The following is an 18752-nucleotide window of genomic DNA, read 5'->3' on the forward strand; positions in this document are numbered from 1 at the left end:
CCAGCGGCTAGGGTCTACACTATCTCACACCTTGCTGCTGTTTCTCTGGAGTGCCTGCTATGTTGCCTCTAACAGGCTCCTTCTCCACTCTCCTCTGAAAATGTTCTTCCCTCTGGGCCAAGTTCCCTTTTCTCCCTAGCCTCAGAGAGAATAACTCCAGACCTCCCTCCAGCCCCTTTCTGCTGCCAGCTTCCTGGCTTTATTCTAGCCTAGCCTGTTCCTTCTCAGCTGGCTCCCATCATCATTCAGGAGATTATTTATGCTATGTGATTCCCCTCAGCCTCATTAACCCTTTCAAAGCTACTGTGGTGTGAACACCTCATCACACTATCTATGATTTGTCTGTCTTAGGTACTCATATGGCCCTTATTACATAGTATCAGACCACCTCACAATCTTTAATGTAGCCTCACTACACTCTTGTGAGTTGGAGAAGTACTGTTATTCTCATTTTACAGACAGGGAACTGAGGCTCAGAGAGACTAAGTGACTTGCTCAGGGTTGCACAGGAAGTGTATGGTGGAGCAGGGGCCTGAACCCAGACCTCTGAAGTCTGAAGCTAGTGCCCTAAGCATTGGACCGTCGTTCTTCTCCTTGAACGGCTATACAAGTGTAACAATAAATTGATCAGATTGATTAGGAAACTGCAGACTCATTCCACAAATATAGGTGGTAGGAAGTCTTCAAAATTCCTCTTACAAAAAAGGAATGTGCAACATAAAACCAAAGATTAAAAATGTAGAGCATAAACTTCAGAAATTACTGCAAGCAATGAAATATTACAAATGGACAGGATTACACGTTTTGGATGAACCTTGTTTGCAAACAACCTATGGGCTTTTCAACACAAATATGTAGTTTGCAGCAAGCTGGGGTGTGAATCTACCTTACACCAGCCTGCCACACTGACTGACTGAATGTTTGGTCCTGTTGAAATGCAGTAACAGTTCCTTAATGTGCTTTGATGTAGTCCCATTTCAAAATGGAATAAATCAAAGCACACTAACGTAGTGTTATTGCACATCAGCATGGACACTTAGTGTGCAACTGAGTAGTGTGGGATAGATTTACACCCCATCTTACAGTGAACTAAAGCCTTGTGTAGACAAGCCCTAAGTAACTAAATTCTCATAAAAGGAGGAGGATGTAGAACTGTCAGATATGAATACCCAAAAGAGTGCTAAGCAAAATAAAGCACACAACAGAAGAAAAGCTGTGAGGTTGGTCTCATACTGAAGAGGGAAGAATCTGTGGGAATTAGAGGAAATAACAGTGCACCATTTTCCTGGCCTAGAAGCAATGCAGGAAAATGAATCGAACCCTAAACCAGTGCCAAGTTAACTTCTTTTATCAAGCTAGTTGTCTGCCATTATGTTCACCTACATAGAAAAGATTAATTGTGGTTACAAAAGAGACAAATGTGATCTCTGGCATAACACAGGCCATGTAATTTCACACAGCAATTCCTGTATCAAACCCAATAACTTTCGATTCTTCTTTGAGTGGTGGTCCCTATGTGTATTCCACGTGTGGGTGTGTATGTGTGCCATGCACTCAAGTCCAGAAGTGTTTCTTACCAGTTTCCATTGACCCGCACGTGTATAGTATGTCTCCTCTTGCTCGCAGCTGAGGGTATAATAGGTAGTGCGAGTTGATAACTCTCCAGTTCTCTTTTGGTGCTGCATGGCCTGAGTCAGAACCCTCTGTTTCTTCATGCTCTTAGTTTTTCCTGAGAGTGACTTACTTCTGCTTCAATCTATATTGTTGTATATTGTCTTCTCTAGTGTTAGCTAGCTAAGTTAGTATAGTTTCCTTTCCCTGTCTGGGGGCCTGTATCTTCCCCCTTTGCTCCAGGGCCTATGCCCCAGATCCCAGGTTTTAAAAACTGTCTCCTACCTGTGCTCATTCTCTGTGAATGACAAGCACCAACAGTGCCTCTACAGGGTTGGCAAGGCACACATCATGGCTCACTGCTCCATCGGCAAGTCCTTTCTGCTCCGCACCCAAGATGCCCGCAAACACTGCCTCATGGAAGAAGCTACATGGAGAAAGCCATGAGACCAAGGACAAACTCTGATCCAGGCCTGGCAGACTCCCTCTACAGCACTGTGCATGCCCCGATGGTACCAAGGACAAGTCCCAGTATGAGAATAAAAAACACTCTCGTGGGCATAAGAGCAGATCCCTACTGCGGACTGCTCCCAAGTGTAGTGTTTCCTCCCTGAGGCAGCATTCTTTCTCTCAATGGTACTGGTTTGATCCTGTAAGGACCTACTGACAACTAAGTCCATGGAAGCACCAGATTTGATGGTAGTGACCCCTCACACTCCAAGACAGACTAAGACGTATACCTCTTTGGAGGATATCTTTGCCCTGCCATACCAACAATCTCCTCTGCTTTCGGGTCCAGTCCTTCTGAGGGGCATTTCAACACCAGAGGAGGAATCCACCTTGAGGAGAAAGAGCTACTCCCCTTCTCCATCCATGAGTTGGAGTCTCCATCCACCGGCATTGACAGTACTACATACGGAACGAGATCCGACCTTTTCCTCGGCTGAATCAGATGTCCAGGACATACCATCGCAGTCACAATGGGAGGTTAGTTTGACCGGATTTCTAGACTGTCTTAGATCTGTCCTCTGCCTAAACAGGATTATCATCTGTGGAACCACTGGAGTGCCCCTCTCCACAACCAGTTTTCATCATACTGGTACTATTGGGGCCCACGGGATCCCTATGTATGGCACCCTAGATCTGTGTGAGAGTCTCACCAGCCTTCTTTGCCTAGATAACAGCAAACAGCTCTGCCAGAGTATGCAGAGGAGGAAGACATTTAGCTGGATCCTTCGGTACTGACAGTATCTACAGGCTTATCATCCTCGTGATGAGGCAAGCACCTCATATTCGCCATCCCCACCTGCTGACCACAGGCAATACCAAGAATTCTTGCAGAGGCTGGCAACTAAACTCCAGATCCTGCTTGAGGAGGTCCATGATAATGCAACATAAGCTTCTGGACATCCTTCAGCCCAACACATCCCTACCCTCAAAAGGACTGAGACACGATACCTTGTGCTTGTGAAAAGTGCTGACGTTTTGTTCACACACCCTGCCCCCAAATCCCTAGTAGTACAAGCAACCAATAAAACATCCAGCAACAACTCCATAAGACCACAGCTGCAGACAAGTGTTATAAACACCTTAACCTGCTGGCGAGGAAATTATTCTCATCCACTATGCTCCAGTTTAGAATAATAAATTAGTCCTGTTAGCTAAGTATTATTTTCTGAACTAGTCCAAGTTCTTGGAGTTTAAAGATAAAATTCCTTAGAAGGTTAGGGCTCAATTCCAAGCTCTTATGAAAAGGGTATACTTGTGGCCAAAACTTTGCTCCAAGCTGCAGTGGACACAGCCAACGCCATATGTCAAGCCATAGCAACCACCATAGTAATGCAATATGAATCGTGGCTTTGCTCTTCAGGGTTCCCCAGAGAGGTTCAGAACACTGTAGAGGATTTGCCCTTTGACAAGACTGATTCTTTTAATGAGAATACAGATGAGTCTGCATTCATTAAAAGACTCTAGGACAACTTTTCACTTCCTGGGCCATTATACCCTGGGCCCAAAAGAGGAAATATCACAAACAGGTGTACAAATGAAGGCCTCTCCCACAGCCTTTCTTCCACCAACAACCATACAAACCACTGTGCAAGCATCAGAAGTTTCAAAGACCGAGGTATGCAGCCTTGTCCACCTCAACATCTACCAGCCAACCTCATTCACCACCCAACGGTTACTTTTGACAGGATGCGCAAGAGTTGCAAACCATCACTGATGCATTCCCAACTGCTTCCTGAATCTTTGGTGGCTGCCTGCTATATTTCCTCCACAAATGGATGGCTGTAACAATGGACAAGTGGGTAATTGATATCATCCTCTTCGGCTACACTGTCAAGTTTCTTTACCCAGCTCCCCACAAACCCCTTTCCTAGCTCCTCTTCAAGGACCACTCTTGCAAGGAGATCCTCTGTCAGGAGTTGGACTCTCCCCTCCAATGAGGGGCTGTAGAGTGAATGCCATATCAGCATCAAGGGAAAGAGTTCTACTCCCAATATTTCATAGTTTCCCAAGAAAAAGGGAGATGGGAGCTTTTTAAAGTCAGCTAAATATTTTTATTCTCAAATTAAAATTCTGCATGGTTACATTGGAATCAATAATTCCCTCCATGGAAAAAGACACATGGTTCGTTGCTCTCAACATTGAAGTTGCTTACTTTCATGTGGACATTCACCTGTCCCACAGAATGTTCCTGACCTTTCTGGTAGGCCAGGAACACTACATGCTCAGAGTCCTCCCATTCGGTCTTGCAGCATCACCACGGGCCTTCATAAAGGAGGTGTCAGTGGTGGCAGCACAGATGAGATGAAACGCTGTCTTGCTGTATCTGTCTCCTAACAAGCAAATCCAGCCATTGGGAATCTTATCTGCCTCACCTTCTGGCATCTTTGAGAATCTCTACATAAACATGGAGAAGGCTACTTTGACTCCCATTCAGACCATAGACTTTATAGGAGTAACCCTAGACTCAACCTCAGCAAGGGCCTACCTCCCTAGAACAGATTCCAGGCCAGGAACAGCCTGATAAGACAAGTCCTCTGCAGACCTCAAACTACAGTCAAGATCTGTCTTTTCCTGCTAGGCCACATCCTCTCTTACTTACTTAATGCTGTTCACCAGGCTTCACCTCCTGTGACTGAGGTCCTAAGGGGGCCACACTGAGATTACTCAATTAGGGCAAACTGCAAAGATGGGGCAGACAATCCCCAAAACTGGTGGTTATTTCTAATAATTAGATTCACCAATCCAGCAACAAAACAGCTTCTGCAATACCTTACTGGTTACCCAGAAGACAAAAATACAGCTCCCTTAAAGCAACTCAGTCTTGGGCTCCCACTCAGGCAGCCAAGTTAAATATGATGAGGATTACTGAAAATCTTGTTCATCACATATAAAGCTCTACCAGTCCCAAAGGATCAGAAACATTACCCACCAGGGCAATGAATATTTCAGATCTTACCCAAATACACTCTTACAGCCAATTCTTATTAATTATTAAACTAAATGTATTGATTAAAAGAACATTATACATACAGACATTAATAAAATTCTTAGGTGAGTTTTATAGTAGATGAGCTTTAGAATTGCAAAAAGTTCTTTCAGAATTAGGTTATAATCCAAAATCCAATATCAGGGTGATCCAGGCTGGAGCTGGAGACCTCATTCTTGCTACTCAAACTTCCCCTATGAAGCTTAAACAGATCTAAGAGAACAGAATCAGGGCCCTAGAATTCTTGTATAGATCTCTAGCAGGCTATTGACAGCCTCTTGACCGCAGATATTCCTTGGGTGAACAATAGGTGATCATTGTGGCTTTGAAGTAAGACCTTCTGTTTCCTAAGCACCACTGGTAATTAGCTGCATAGATTAGCATAAGGCAACTGCCTATCTCCTTCCATTTACAGGTAATTTACTACATACTTCAAAGAGAAATAAAGACGATGATATTATTGTGATGGGTTTGGTCACAGAGACCCCCTTGGGACTGTCACCTGATGTGCTGGAATTACCTCTGAGCCCATTTTCCACTGCCAGCCCGGGACTCCAGAACCCTGCCTTGTTGAGCCAGACACACTAGTCTCCTGCAACACAGACCCAGGTCTGGTCCACGCCCTTAAAGCTGCAGACTTTAACCAAAAACTGCTCAGCAAGTTACCTATCTCCAGCACCCAGACACCCAGCTCCAAATGGGATCCAAACCCCAAATAAATCTGTTTTACTTTGTATAAAGTATATACAGGGTAAACTCATAAATTGTTCGCCCTCTGTAACACTGATGGAGAGAGATACACAGCTGTTTGCTCCCCCAGGTATTAATCACTTACTCTGGGTTTACTAATAAACAAAAGTGATTTTATTTAGTATAAAAGTAGGATTTAAGTGGTTTCAAGTAATAATAGTCAGAACAAAGTAAGTTACCAAGCAAAATAAAAAAACACACGCAAGTCTAAGCCTAATACATTAAGAAACTGAATACAGGTAAATCTCACCCTCAGAGATGTTACAATAAGCTTCTTTCACAGACTAGATGACTCCTTAGTCTGGGCCCAATCCTTTCCCCTGGTACAGTTCTTGTTAGTTCCAGCTCAGGTGGTAACTAGGGATTTCTCATGACTGGCAGCCTCCTTTGTTGTGTTCCATACCCTTTTATAGCTTTGGCCCAAAGCAGGAATCTTTTGTTTCTCTGGGTCCCTCCCCGCCCCTCCTTCTAAATGGAAAAGCACCAGATTTAAGATGGATTCCAGTACCAGGTGACATGGTCACATGTCCTGTGAGACCCCCCAGCCTCCATTCTTTCTGTCCTGATTCACACGAACACAGAAAGGCTTGCAAGTAAACAGAGCCTTGTTTTAGTTAATGGGAGCCATCAAGATCCTAAGCCACCATTAATGGTCCACACTTTGCATAATTACAGTAGGACCTCAGAGTAATACTTCACATTTCTAGTTTTAGGTACAAGAATGATACATTCATACAAATAGGATGAACACACTCAGTAGATTATAAGCTTTGTAATGATACCTTACAATAGACCTTTTGCATAAAGCATATTCCAGCTACATTATATTTACTCATTAGCATATTTTCATAAAACACATGGAGTGCAACGTCACAATTATTACATTTACAGTTAATCTAAATGTTAACATCTCCTATTTATCTCTGAATTAACAGAATATAGCGACAGACAGGAACCATTTGGTTACATTGTCAGCCTCTAACGATATACACCTCTACCCCGATATAACGCTGTCCTCGGGAGCCAAAAAATCATACTGCGTTATAGCGAACTTGCTTTGATCCGCCGGAGCATGCTGCCCCGCCCTCCCCGGAGCACTGCTTTACTGCGTTATATCCGAATTCGTGTTACATCAGGTCGCGTTATATCGGGGTAGAGGTGTATATGTAAACACAAAAAATACAATAATTATCTACTAATATGTCTCTAAAGGTTGAATGTGAGTTAGTTAGCCGGCTAGTGCTTCACTCCTTCTGGCTCAGTGTCACACCTCCATTGTCTACAGTCCTGGTTTCAATCTGTTTACTTGCCCGACAGCATGAATACCGAGGTGCCAATCTCTGCCAGTGTCCTATCTTCCTTGCCTGATGGACAAACATGAAACACATTCATGCCAGAGTCCCTATCCTCCTGTGTGCACCCAACACAGCTATAACTATGAGTGCATCCTTCATATGCTGGGGAGCCCACATGGGTGACCACACAACACAAGGTGTATGGACACCTCAGGAGGCCAGGATGCATAGCAGTCTCTTGGAACTAAGAGCAGTTATTGAGCCTGCAATGGATTCCTCTCTTATATCGTCCTGACATGTCCAGATAACATCAGAGAACATTATGGCTGTCTTCTATATAAACAAACAAATGAGGACTGAAATCTCTTCCTCTCTATATAGAGATGATTCAGTTATGGAACTGGTGTATCTGGAGCCACATCACACACTTAGGAACATACCTCCGAGGTGCATAAAACTTGCTAGTGGATAATCTCTCAGTAGGCACTTTTTTACTGACCATGAGTGGCAGATGCACAATTCAGTGCTAAACGAAATCTTCACTCATTGGAAACGCTATCTTGGGACTTGTTTGCCTCAGTGATGAACAAGATGTTCAACATCTACTGCTCCACAGCAGCACTAAATCAGGACTCCAAGAGCAATGTTCTTCTGCTGTCCTGGACAGACCACCTGAGCTATGCTTTTTCTCCCATCCACTGGTACTCCAGATCCTGCAGAAGATTTGTCATGACAAAGCGCAAGCCATTCTTATTGCACCCAAATGGCCTTGACAGTTCTGGTTTCCGGACCTCCTACAAATGTCAGCCTGTTCTCCTGTAGGCATTCAACCCTTCCCCGATCTACTAACTCAGTAGAATAGTGGATCAGACATCTCAATCCTGACTCTTTTACCTCATGGCCTAGTATTTGGATGGATTCAGACTTAGAGCATTCATGTTCTAGGGCCATTCAAACTATTCTCAACCACAGCAGAAAAAACTCCACCAGAAAATGCTACCTAGCTAAATGGAGGCATTTCTCCACCTGGACACAACAAAACCAGTTATACCCAGAGACAGCAGGTATTCCTGTTATTCTAAACTACCTCCTCATTCTCAAGACATCAGGCCTTTCTGTTAGCTTGCTGTGGGTCCATCTAGCAGCAATTAGTACCTTTCACCCTTGGGTAGAGGGCTATTTATTCTGTTTTTACACACCTGATAACTAAATTCCTTAAGGGCTTCACTAGGATCTTCCCACAATGGTGAAGGCAATGTAGTGGGGCCTCAATTTCGTAATCTCAATACTTAACCAAGCCACCCATTGAAATACTGACCATAAGTTCAGTGTCCCGCCTTCTGCATTGCGATCACATCAGTCAGGAGGGTGTGTGAGTTGCTGGCACCTATAAATGATCCACCATACACTACTTTTCATAAAAAGAATGTATCCCTTCAGTTCTACCTGAAACTTATCCTTGAGGTAATTTCAGAGTCTCATATGAAGCAATCAATTCAGTTACCAGTTTTGTTTCCAAAACCTCATGCCTCTTGTGAGGAGAGGAGGTTTCATTCTCTTGATGTCAGATGAGCTTTGGCATTCTATCTGTGACAAACAAAAGCAATTAGAAAAATGCCTAGATTATTTGTTGCCTTAGTAGTACAAACTCAGGGACAAGCAATATTTGCTGAGAGACTCTCTAAGCAGATTTCTGGCTGTATATTCCTTTGCTGTTGGTTGGCACATCTCTCTCCCCAAGATGTGCTGAGGGCCCATTCCACTACAGCACAGTTTAGCTCAGTAGTATCTCCATGAGAAGTGCCTATGCTGGATGTCTGTAAGGCGACAGCATGGAGTTCTATCCACACCTTCACAAAGCATTACACTTTAGTCCAAGCCTATTCTGCAGATGCAGCCTTTGGAATGGCAGTACTACTGACATCTATACCATCTGCATCCTCACTCCTCCCTGCTATTTGTCTACTGCTTACCAGTCAGCTAAGTGTGGAATACACCTAGGGACCAGCACTCAAAGAAGAAATGGAAATTACTTACCTGTCACTGGATGCTCTTTGAGATGTGTGGTCCCTGTCTGTATTCCACTACCTGCCCTCCTTCCCCTCTGCTTCAGATCATGATTGGATTTGCAGTAGAGAAGCAACCAGAGAGACCAATCCACACTTCACTTCATATCCTTTGTGCTGAACATGAGGAGCTCCAGGGCACAGGCATGGACCAGTGGATGCTGCTTGCAAGATTTTTGATCTCAGGCACATGATGCACATGTGTCGCCCAAGGAAAGATGTGTGGAGTTCAGATTGAGATCACAGACATTGAAGAACCTCCAGTTACAGGTAAGTAACCTCCATTTCTCTGATCTCAAGTCATTTAGGTTTTTAAGAAGAGTGTAGACAAACATCTATCAGGGATGGTCTGGGTACACTTGTTCCTGCCTCAGTGTGTGTGGATGGGGTGGGTGCGGATGGATTAGATGACCTCTTAGGGTCCCTTCAAGCCCCACATTTCTATGATTCTTGTAGCTCTTTTTCTGAACCCTTTTTAATATGTCAACATCCTTTTTGAAGTGTGGACACAACAATTTAACAGTGTATTTCAATAAAGGTCTCTTAATGCTATATACAGTGGTATTAACACCTCCCTACTTCTACTCAATGTTATCTTGCTTATACAGCCAAGGATCATATTTGCTCTCTTAGCCACTGCATCGTGTTAGGAGCTCAAGTTCAGTTGGCTATCCACCAGGACCCCTAAGTCCTTTTCTGAGTGACTGCTTTCTAAATTAGGGTGCCATCTTGTAAACATAACCTGCGTTCTTTGTTCCTAAATAGTAGACCTTGCATTTAGCTGTATTAAAATACATTGTCTGAGCGAGCCTAGTTTACCATGCGATCCAGATTACTCTGTAGAACTGACTTTTCCTTATCATTTACTGCTCCTCCAATTTTTATATCCTTTGCAAACTTTGCCAGCATGGATTTTAATTTCTTTCCTATCATTTGATAAAAATATTGAATAACATTGTGCCAAGAACTGACCATTGTTTGAGTAGATCCCCACTAGATATACACCAACTGGATGGTGATACCCCATTGTGTCTTCTGATTGTGGCTGTCTTCTGCCACAATCAGGTTTCCCCAGTACTCTGTCATCTCCTACAGTCTTGTCCCATGACACAGACTGTAAATGTTTAATTTTCATGTGTTTTATGTTGTAACATGTTGGCAGCAAACTTTGTAAAATATTTTTTAAATGTATTACATGTCCCCTTATGATCCTTTTTTCCCCATTTCCATCCCTTAACTCATTGTTCCATTCCTTTTTGTGTATATCTTGGTGTAAATTTTGCTTTCTGTTTCAACTTTTGTTTTAGTCTAATTTTTCTAATAATTTAATAATTTCTAAAATTCTTAGTTTTCTCTCCAGATTATTCTTCTGATCACTCATTTCTCTTCAAGAACTTTTTCTGACTCTGACATACTGGGGCACAATCCAGACTAGTGAGAGGGGCATTGCGTCCCTGCCCTGCAACTTTGAGTGCCTTACAATGTCTTGCTATAGTAGGTCCCATCTGGGACACTCACAAACAGCCTTCCAGCATGCAAGCCACACCCTGAATATCTGTGTGTAACTGCAGCCTGCCAGCTACATCCTGGCTCTCGCCAACCTTGGTTATACTGCAGGATGACCCCAACAACACCGCAGTCCCAGATCTTCTACCAGGAATGTATGTCCTGTACTGTTCAGCCCTCTCCTGAACACTACAAATATATTAAGTCCATTATTCCTTTAAGAGAGTAATATGCCAGTTTGTTATCTTAAATAGTTATCAAGACACTTCAGTTTAAACACGCTGGATTAGATAAAAAGGTAAAAAAAAGTTTAACTACAAAGAGAGAGATTTTGAGTACAAATAATAAGGCATAAAAGTCAGGAATGGTTACAAGAAAAATAAAGATAAAATGCTTACTAGTGCCTAACTTAACAAACTATATTAGATTCAAGCAAAGTTTCTCACCACATGCTCCAGCAGATTACTGACCAAACTTTCAGGTAAAGACCTCTCCCTCAGAGTCCAATGGCTGTTTACTTTTGTCTTCTCGGGTGAGGAGAATGAGGTGGGTAAGGAGAAAGAGAGGGGTAACTTGATGTGTTTGTCCATCCTTTTTATAGTTTCAGTCCCCTTCTTGAAAAACATTTCCAGCTGAGAACCAGGAGACAGAGTCTATGTGGAAGATATTCCTTTGCTGTTTTTCTTTAACCTGTTTGAACTTCTTTTGTTTTTCCTTCCTGCTTGATGACTCTGTTTACTGCTTAAATGCAAATTAAAGCAAGCACGCATTCCTTTGTTTAAGACAGACCTGTTTACCGACTTCTGCTTGGGCAGGGCTGTAGGGTTTGGAGCATGTGTTAATAACATCATATAGGGGAATCTTATAACTTCACATAGTGTTGTCACACACGTTTTATCAGGACAATACTGACCAGCCAATTATGAGTTTTCAAATGATATATACTTTGTATAACGATTATTACAATGGTGTATAGGGTGTGAACATGGGTGTATTCCATCACAGACTCATCAACTTATTTTTTATTTAAACGTTCACTCTACTTTGTGTGTATATTTATATTCTTTCATTCTGGTTTTCGTCTCTCCCCTTCTGTATATTTTCTCTAACACTAATTTTTAGAATTTATATGGTCTGTTTTTCAATTTGCTGTTCAGAGTGGCAAATTAATTTTCCTAACATCCTTGAGAAGTAGGTATTATTCTCATTTTACAGATGGGAAAACTGAGGTATTTTCCAATGTCAGATTATTATCCAAGTAACAAGTTGGTGTCAGAACCATGTTCACAGTTGCTGATTCCTAGGCCTGTATTGAGACCACAACTTTTTTTCTATCCATGCTTTTCCTTGTGTGTGTCCGTCCTTAATCCATGTTCATTCCATCTTCTCTATACTATTCTCCATTTTGTTCCACTCTTCCCATTCAGAAATTATCTTCAATCCAGTAGGATTGTACTGTTGCTGCAGAAGTCTGGGGACAGAGAGTGCCTCTTGTGTCTCCTGCACAGTAGATGAGTGGTCTTTCTGGATCCTCTCACCCCACTTGCTGCAGGGTACTCCACTCTGACTAATCAGTGTTGCCAACTCTTGTGATATTTTTGAAAAACTCATGATACATGGCATTTTTTCTTAAAGCCCCAGCTCCTTGAGGCAAGTCATTATGTGAAAATCTCACCTTTAAGTAAGTTTCTAGCCTCATGATTGAGAAATAAATCTTGAAACTGTGACCAGAGTATACTGTGAAGTTTCAGATACCAGAAGGTAAATAAAAAGAACCCCAAACTTATTTTTAAGCCAATCTCTTGATTTTTTTTTAAGTTCTGATTGTCACGCTGTCTACCTCAGGGCAAACGTCCCAAACTGGTGGATTTCACCAAGCCAGTGACAAATGTGAACTCCTGGATCACTGTAATAATCTTACCATGGAGCCACAGACAGTCCCTTTAGACAGTCCAGTCCACCTTGCCACCCAGACAAACTGAACTTTGTGATAAAATGGTTACTTACACCAAAAATGACATCACATTTAGGTTGCTTTCAGTCCCAAGAAATCAGTCACTTACCCCAGATCAATTGGTACGCTAGATCAGCGGTTCACAAACTGTGGGTCGTGACCCCATATTAATGGGGTTCCCAGGGTGGGCTTAGATTTGCTGGGTACTGGAGCCTAAGCCAAAACCAGAACCCCACTGTCCAGGACCGAAACTCGAGCCCCACCACCTGGGGCCAAAGCCAAAGGGCTTCAGCCCTGGGCAGCGGGACTCAAGTTACAGGCCCCCTGCCTGGCTTTGGCTTTGTCCCCTCCTGCCCAGGGTGGTGGGGCTCAGGGTTTCCCCCCCACACCTGGGGTGGTGGGGCTTTGGCTTTGGCTCCACCCCCAAGGGCAGTGGGGCTTGGGCAGGCTCAGGCTTCAGTCCTCCGTCCTGGGGTCATGCAGTAATTTTTGTTGTCAGAAGGGGTCACGGTGCAATGAAGTTTGAGAACCCCTGCTCTAGATCTTACGCCAAAGACAACTGGTAGCCAGTTCTATAGTCAGCTAAGGCCACGTCTACACTACCCGCTGGATCGGTGGGTAGTGATCGATTTATCAGGGATCGATTTATCGTCTCTAGTGTAGACACGATAAATCAATCGCCGATCTCTCTGCTGTTGACTCCGGAACTCCACCACTGCAAGAGGCAGAAGCAGAGTCGACGGGGGAGCGGCAGCTGTCGATCCTGTGCCGTGAGGATGCGAAGTAAGTGATTCTAAGTCGATCTAAGGTACGTCGACTTCAGCTACGCTATTCTTGTAGCTGAAGTTGTGCATCTTAGATCGATTCCCCTCCCCCCCCAGTGTAGACCAGGCCTAAGTAAAGGTTTATTAGCTAAGAAAAGGAAATGAGAGTTATTGAGAGGTTAAAGCAGGTAAAATATATGCACAGGTGAGTCACAGTTTGTAATTCCAAATGGTGGAAATTATGTAATAAACTGCCAGTTTCTCCAAAGTCTTTTCAAGGTATGCAGATTGTCTCTGGGGATCTCCACTTTGTATCAGGTACCCTTTATAAGGGTCCAGTCAGTACAGAGATGCAGGATCTTTCCTTGAATCCATAATTGTAGCTTCTCACTGAGAACAAGCTGACAGTGTCACTACCTATGTGGACTTTTCTTTTGATGGTGGCGTGAGGAATGAATTTTGAGTCTTTGACCTCCAGTCATCACACATGAGGACCACTTGCTTCAAAATTAGCATTTTTCTGTTAAAGTTCTTCATTTGTATTCTACAAGGCTTCTTTCTCATTTGATGGGTTATTTAGTTACAGGGCTGTATACAATGTAAATGTTTGCTACTGTGTTATAATGGGATACGGATAAGTGAAAACAATGCAAGTAACATCCCACCAGTTTTCATGAAGTTTAAACACCAGATACTCTTATACCTTTAACAATCACTTTGATCTATATACTAATACACAAGTGAATTGGCCTGGGGCTCTGGTACAAGCTGGCACCTGGTCTGCCAGTGTCACATTGACTCATGACTTTTGAAAGGGTTGGAGTTAGCAATACTGCTAATACAGCAGGGGTCTCTTATGTCTATAATCTCCACTCTGCTCTCAGCCAATTGGCAAGGACATCTCCTGTCTTAGAGAAAAAATTATTGTGGTGATACTCACCAACTGTGTTTTACCTTCAGACCTGACAGTGTGAGCAATACTGACCAGGGAATTGAGTTCTTTGGGAGTATAGGTCCTGGATTCCCAAGTCCACCTTTTGCTTTGTTGGGTCAAGCAAGCCTTGTAATTGAATAACTGCGAATAGAATAGAATTGACCAACACCCTTTTAAATAGTTTCTATTGTCAGTATCTCATGTGGCATTGATCAAACAGTTAAAAAAAATATTTTTTATAACCCCTCCAAAACAGAATTGGTGAACTTTTTGAGAATTAAAACATTGTTGTAAGTGGGGGGTGGGGCGGGTGGGTTATAAATTGTTTTTCAAAGATTTTTTATTCTTATTATTCTATTTCCACATCATTTTCTCTGCCCATCCCCTTTTTTTATTTTTATTTTTTTAAACAGATGAAACATGTAAAAGAGAGGCTTGGCGAAAATGTACAAGAAGAGGTGCTTCTGCTGTGTCTTGGCATCACTTCAGGAGTCGGACGATTGATCTTCGGCAGAGTTGCAGATTATATTCCTGGTGCAAAAAAAGTTTATTTACAGGTACAGCTTCTGCATGATGATTCAGTAGGCTAACAGTCAGCTTTGTGTACCTTTTCTTATTCTGCTAGTTAATATTTTTGGCAGTATGTGTGCAATGCACAAATGAGGTGCACATGTTTGCTGCTACTAACAAATGTTGGAAATTTTTGCTGCAGGAAAATTGCAGACTTGCCCTATTGAGAACTGTAATTCTCATGAGAAATTTCAGAGAAAAAACGCTTCTTTTTCTGTGACATAGCAAGACTTTTGTGCATTCCAAAACTGACTTTCAATTTCATTGGGAAAAATGGGAAGCAAAATGACTGTGATTTTTGCCTTCCTGAACCCAGAATTGTCCACTAGTTTCACCAGCATTTTTTGAGTACAATTCTAATGGCAACATGTGAAGTTGTGTGCCCCTCAAAATAACTTGTGTAATTGCATGAAACTTTACTTATTTGAGGCAAATGTCACTGTTTTTGGTATATCATCATCCTTCTATGTGCATTACTTTTCCTCTGAGTTAGAGAGCATTTCAAAGCAGGCAGCTTGTCTGCCCTGCCAACTAGAAGAAGGCACTATACTTACAGAAAAATGCATTTGTCTAGATCAGAGGTGTACAAACTACGGCCCATGGGCCACATCCTGCCTACGGGACCGTCCTGCCCAGCCCTTGAGCCCCCAGCTCCTCCCCTGCCGTCCCCCTTTCCCCGCAGCCATGCTGCTACACCGGCAGTGTGACTGGCTCCAGCCAGGCAGCAGGGCTGTGAGCTCCTGCCGCTCTGAGTGGCATGGTAAGGGGATGGGGAGTGGGGGGGTTGAATAAGGGGCAGGGGGTAGTCAGGGGACAGGGAGCGGTTGGATGGGGTGGAGGTTCTGGGGGGTGGTGGTCAGGGGATGGGGAACGGGGGGGTTGGAGAGGGATGGGAGTGGATGGGGGCAGGGTAGTCAGGGGACAGGGAGCAGGGGGGTTGGATAGGGAGTGGGGTCCCGTGGGATGGTTAGGGGTGAGGGTCCTGGGAGGGGGTGGTCAGGGGACAAGGGGCGGGGGGGGGTTGGATGGGTTGGGGGGGTCTGAGGGAGGCAGTTAGGGGGCAGGAAGTGGGAGGGGGCAGATAGGGGGCAGGGTCCAGGCTGTTTGGGGAGGCACAGCCTTCCCTACCCAGCCCTCTATACTGACATTTTAGGCTTCAGAATAACATTCCAGGCTTCGGAATGATATTCCTTGTTTCCTTTTATATAGATTAAACCATTCACACCCTTGGGAGTTTGGTTTGCAAGGGAGTTTATGAACTAAACCCTAAAATTTGGTCTGCAGGAACTGGAAGTGAACAGAATTCCTTTAAGTTTTTAAAATTCAAACCTTTAGGCAGAACGTATATGCAGTTTCCAATACCAGGGTCCTCCAGGACAAAGTGCGTGACTCTTTAAATCTTAGAACTCCTTTTTACCTTTGTTTTTCAAGGAGGAGGAGCTGGTGATCTACCTCACTCTTTCCTCCTAGAGGCAGGTGGCCACAGATCCCATGCTGTTTGGAGGTTTTAGATGACTTCTTCCTTCCCAGTAGTGTGCTCAGGGAGCAGTAGTTATGGGAACAGATGCCTTTGTGAGCCCTTTGATGAAGGTTTCTGAGGGAACAGGATGTGCTAAGGACCCTTGCTTTCAATAGCGAGAAAACTCTTCTGTTTCCAGCTGGTTCTGTTGAGCTGAAGTTCAGAGACATGCTGTAATCTATGTAGAATAGTAGCTAGAGAACTGTTTTGGGGTTCCTTAACAACTACATGCTAGAAAACATACCCTATAATACCTAGGGTATGGATGCTAAAGAAGGGTTTCCTGGTGATACTGCACTAAAGATTTTAGGGCTTTTCTTGACCCGAGTCAACTAGTGTCATTTGGCAGCAAGTTGTGTTTTCCCTATTCCTTAATGTTCTGTTCCCATGCTAATAAGACCTTGTGAATGTTAGATATGTATCTTAAAGACCCCGATGGAGGAAGTGGCTGTTTGTCATCCCCAAAAACCCCAGGGAAGTGGCAAAAGGAGCTACTTGGCCCATGCAGAAAGGACAAGGAAGCATATTACTGCCCCCCAAGGCTACAAAGACACCTAAATTTGGGGGGAGAGTGGAGGCTCACAAGTTTCCCAGCTGTGCAAACAATTTTGTTTCATATTCATAAACATAGTTTTGTGAAAGCTTTGGAAAATATGAGTAGGTTTGAGGTTTAATGCAAATATTTTGCACAGCTCTAGTTCTGAAAGGTTTTTAGGTAGTATTAACCACTTCAAAAAAGAATGGAAAGAGAAAGTAATTCAGAATAACAAGTGAGACATCTAATGGATTTTAATTGTACTGCATTCAATGGACAGTTCTGCTAGATGGACAAATCTTTGTTACCATGGCTATGTATGCTTACTCACATTTAAGAGATTCAAATGGGGAGGATGAAGGAACACCGAATATACTTTTGGACTGATTTATAACCTACTGTAACACTTAGGAGATTTTATTATTGCTATGACCAATTGCAAATAGGCAGAAAAGAGAAGTTGCACGTAGTTTAAAAGCCACCACAATCTTATCTCTTCGTCTGATAGTTGTCAAACTTGCAATAATACTCATTAAGTTCTGTGGCTGCATCATTTATTTTGAAGCATCAATTTCCTTAGATGGCTAGGGTAAAAACTCTGACTTTCTCTTCCAGGACATAGATTTTACTAATTAAATGACTAAGGCTCTTCTCTTTGAACTAATTTAAAGAGAGGAGACGTGTGCTCTCTCTGTCTTATTAAGCCTGTCTCCTGCATCTGTCTCTTCTGCCTCAAAGCAGCACTTTTAAGAGGGAAAGTGAGTATTCACCATCTCTCCAAAGTGGTATGGTAGTTTTTGAAACAGTCCAACAGTAAATTCAGTGTTCCTTCATCCTTCACATTTATATCTCTTAATTGAGAGAGTAGATGTGGATAATCATGGTAAGTGAGATTTCTTTGGCTACAGAAAGACGGGCAGTATTTTACAACAGTATTGCAATGTGCCAGTATCTAACATCTTCAGCAACTCTAGTTATGAATTAAATGGCTGACTAATGCAACTAGATATCTACTTCCCACTAAGATTCTACCATCTTGTAGTGAAATGATTTACAAGGATTCTCCTTTGCAATTTTTTAGCTATCTGCTACATTTTCTTTATCCTTCTTTGGGAAGTTGCTTTGTTTTGTAGACACTTGCTTCCTAAACAAGTTGTTTGGTTCCATGACAATACCACCTGAGTCTTTTAGCCTATCAGGGTTAGCGTTTTATTTTCACTTCTGCTTTAACCACAGCAGGCAAAATGCACTTGAGTACAACCCTAACTGTAAGATCAATCAGTGTGTGTGTGTTTATGGTTTTGTTTTTTATTTTTTTACGGGCCCCCTGAGGTAAGCCCACCACCCATGCCTGCCTTCCTCCCTTGCCCCAAAAAGGTCATATTATAATTCTTGGGCGATGTACACACACATGTCGTGACCATCCCCGGTGTCTCTCAGGGAGAGTCCACCAGGTGGTTTGCTACAGCCTGGCTGTCCAGAACACCTGAGTCAGCGCAGGAGGAAGCTTTTTCAGAACAGGAAAAAAAACCTGAAGAGAGAGCTCCCCCTCCAGCACACTTCTCATCTCTCCCAGATGAGGCTGTGCTGCCCACCCCTCATCACTAGGTGAAGATTTTAAGAACTTTCTGGATCTTACCAAGAGGCTGGCAGACAAGCTGCAGATTCCTCAGGAGGTGGCAGATACACATCACAAGTTGGTGGAAATTCTGCACACCACCTTCTCATCTAGAATTGTCCTCCCAATTAATG

General features: G+C 43.2%; 1 protein-coding gene and 1 long non-coding RNA gene across 2 annotated transcripts in view; one reads left to right on the forward strand and one right to left on the reverse strand.

Moving 5' to 3' along the window:
- Window positions 1-18752, forward strand: part of SLC16A10 (solute carrier family 16 member 10) — a 152081-nt gene that overhangs the window by 115736 nt on the left and 17593 nt on the right. The window contains exon 4 of the mRNA XM_077812948.1: window positions 14790-14933. Coding sequence (XP_077669074.1) covers window positions 14790-14933 — 144 coding nt within the window. The remainder of the gene's footprint in view (window positions 1-14789; window positions 14934-18752) is intronic.
- LOC144262753 (uncharacterized) overlaps window positions 1-18752 on the reverse strand; it is a 53637-nt gene that overhangs the window by 7155 nt on the left and 27730 nt on the right. The window lies entirely within an intron of this gene.

The sequence above is a fragment of the Eretmochelys imbricata genome, chromosome 3, assembly GCF_965152235.1.
Source record: "Eretmochelys imbricata isolate rEreImb1 chromosome 3, rEreImb1.hap1, whole genome shotgun sequence".
NCBI classification, from domain to species: domain Eukaryota; kingdom Metazoa; phylum Chordata; order Testudines; family Cheloniidae; genus Eretmochelys; species Eretmochelys imbricata.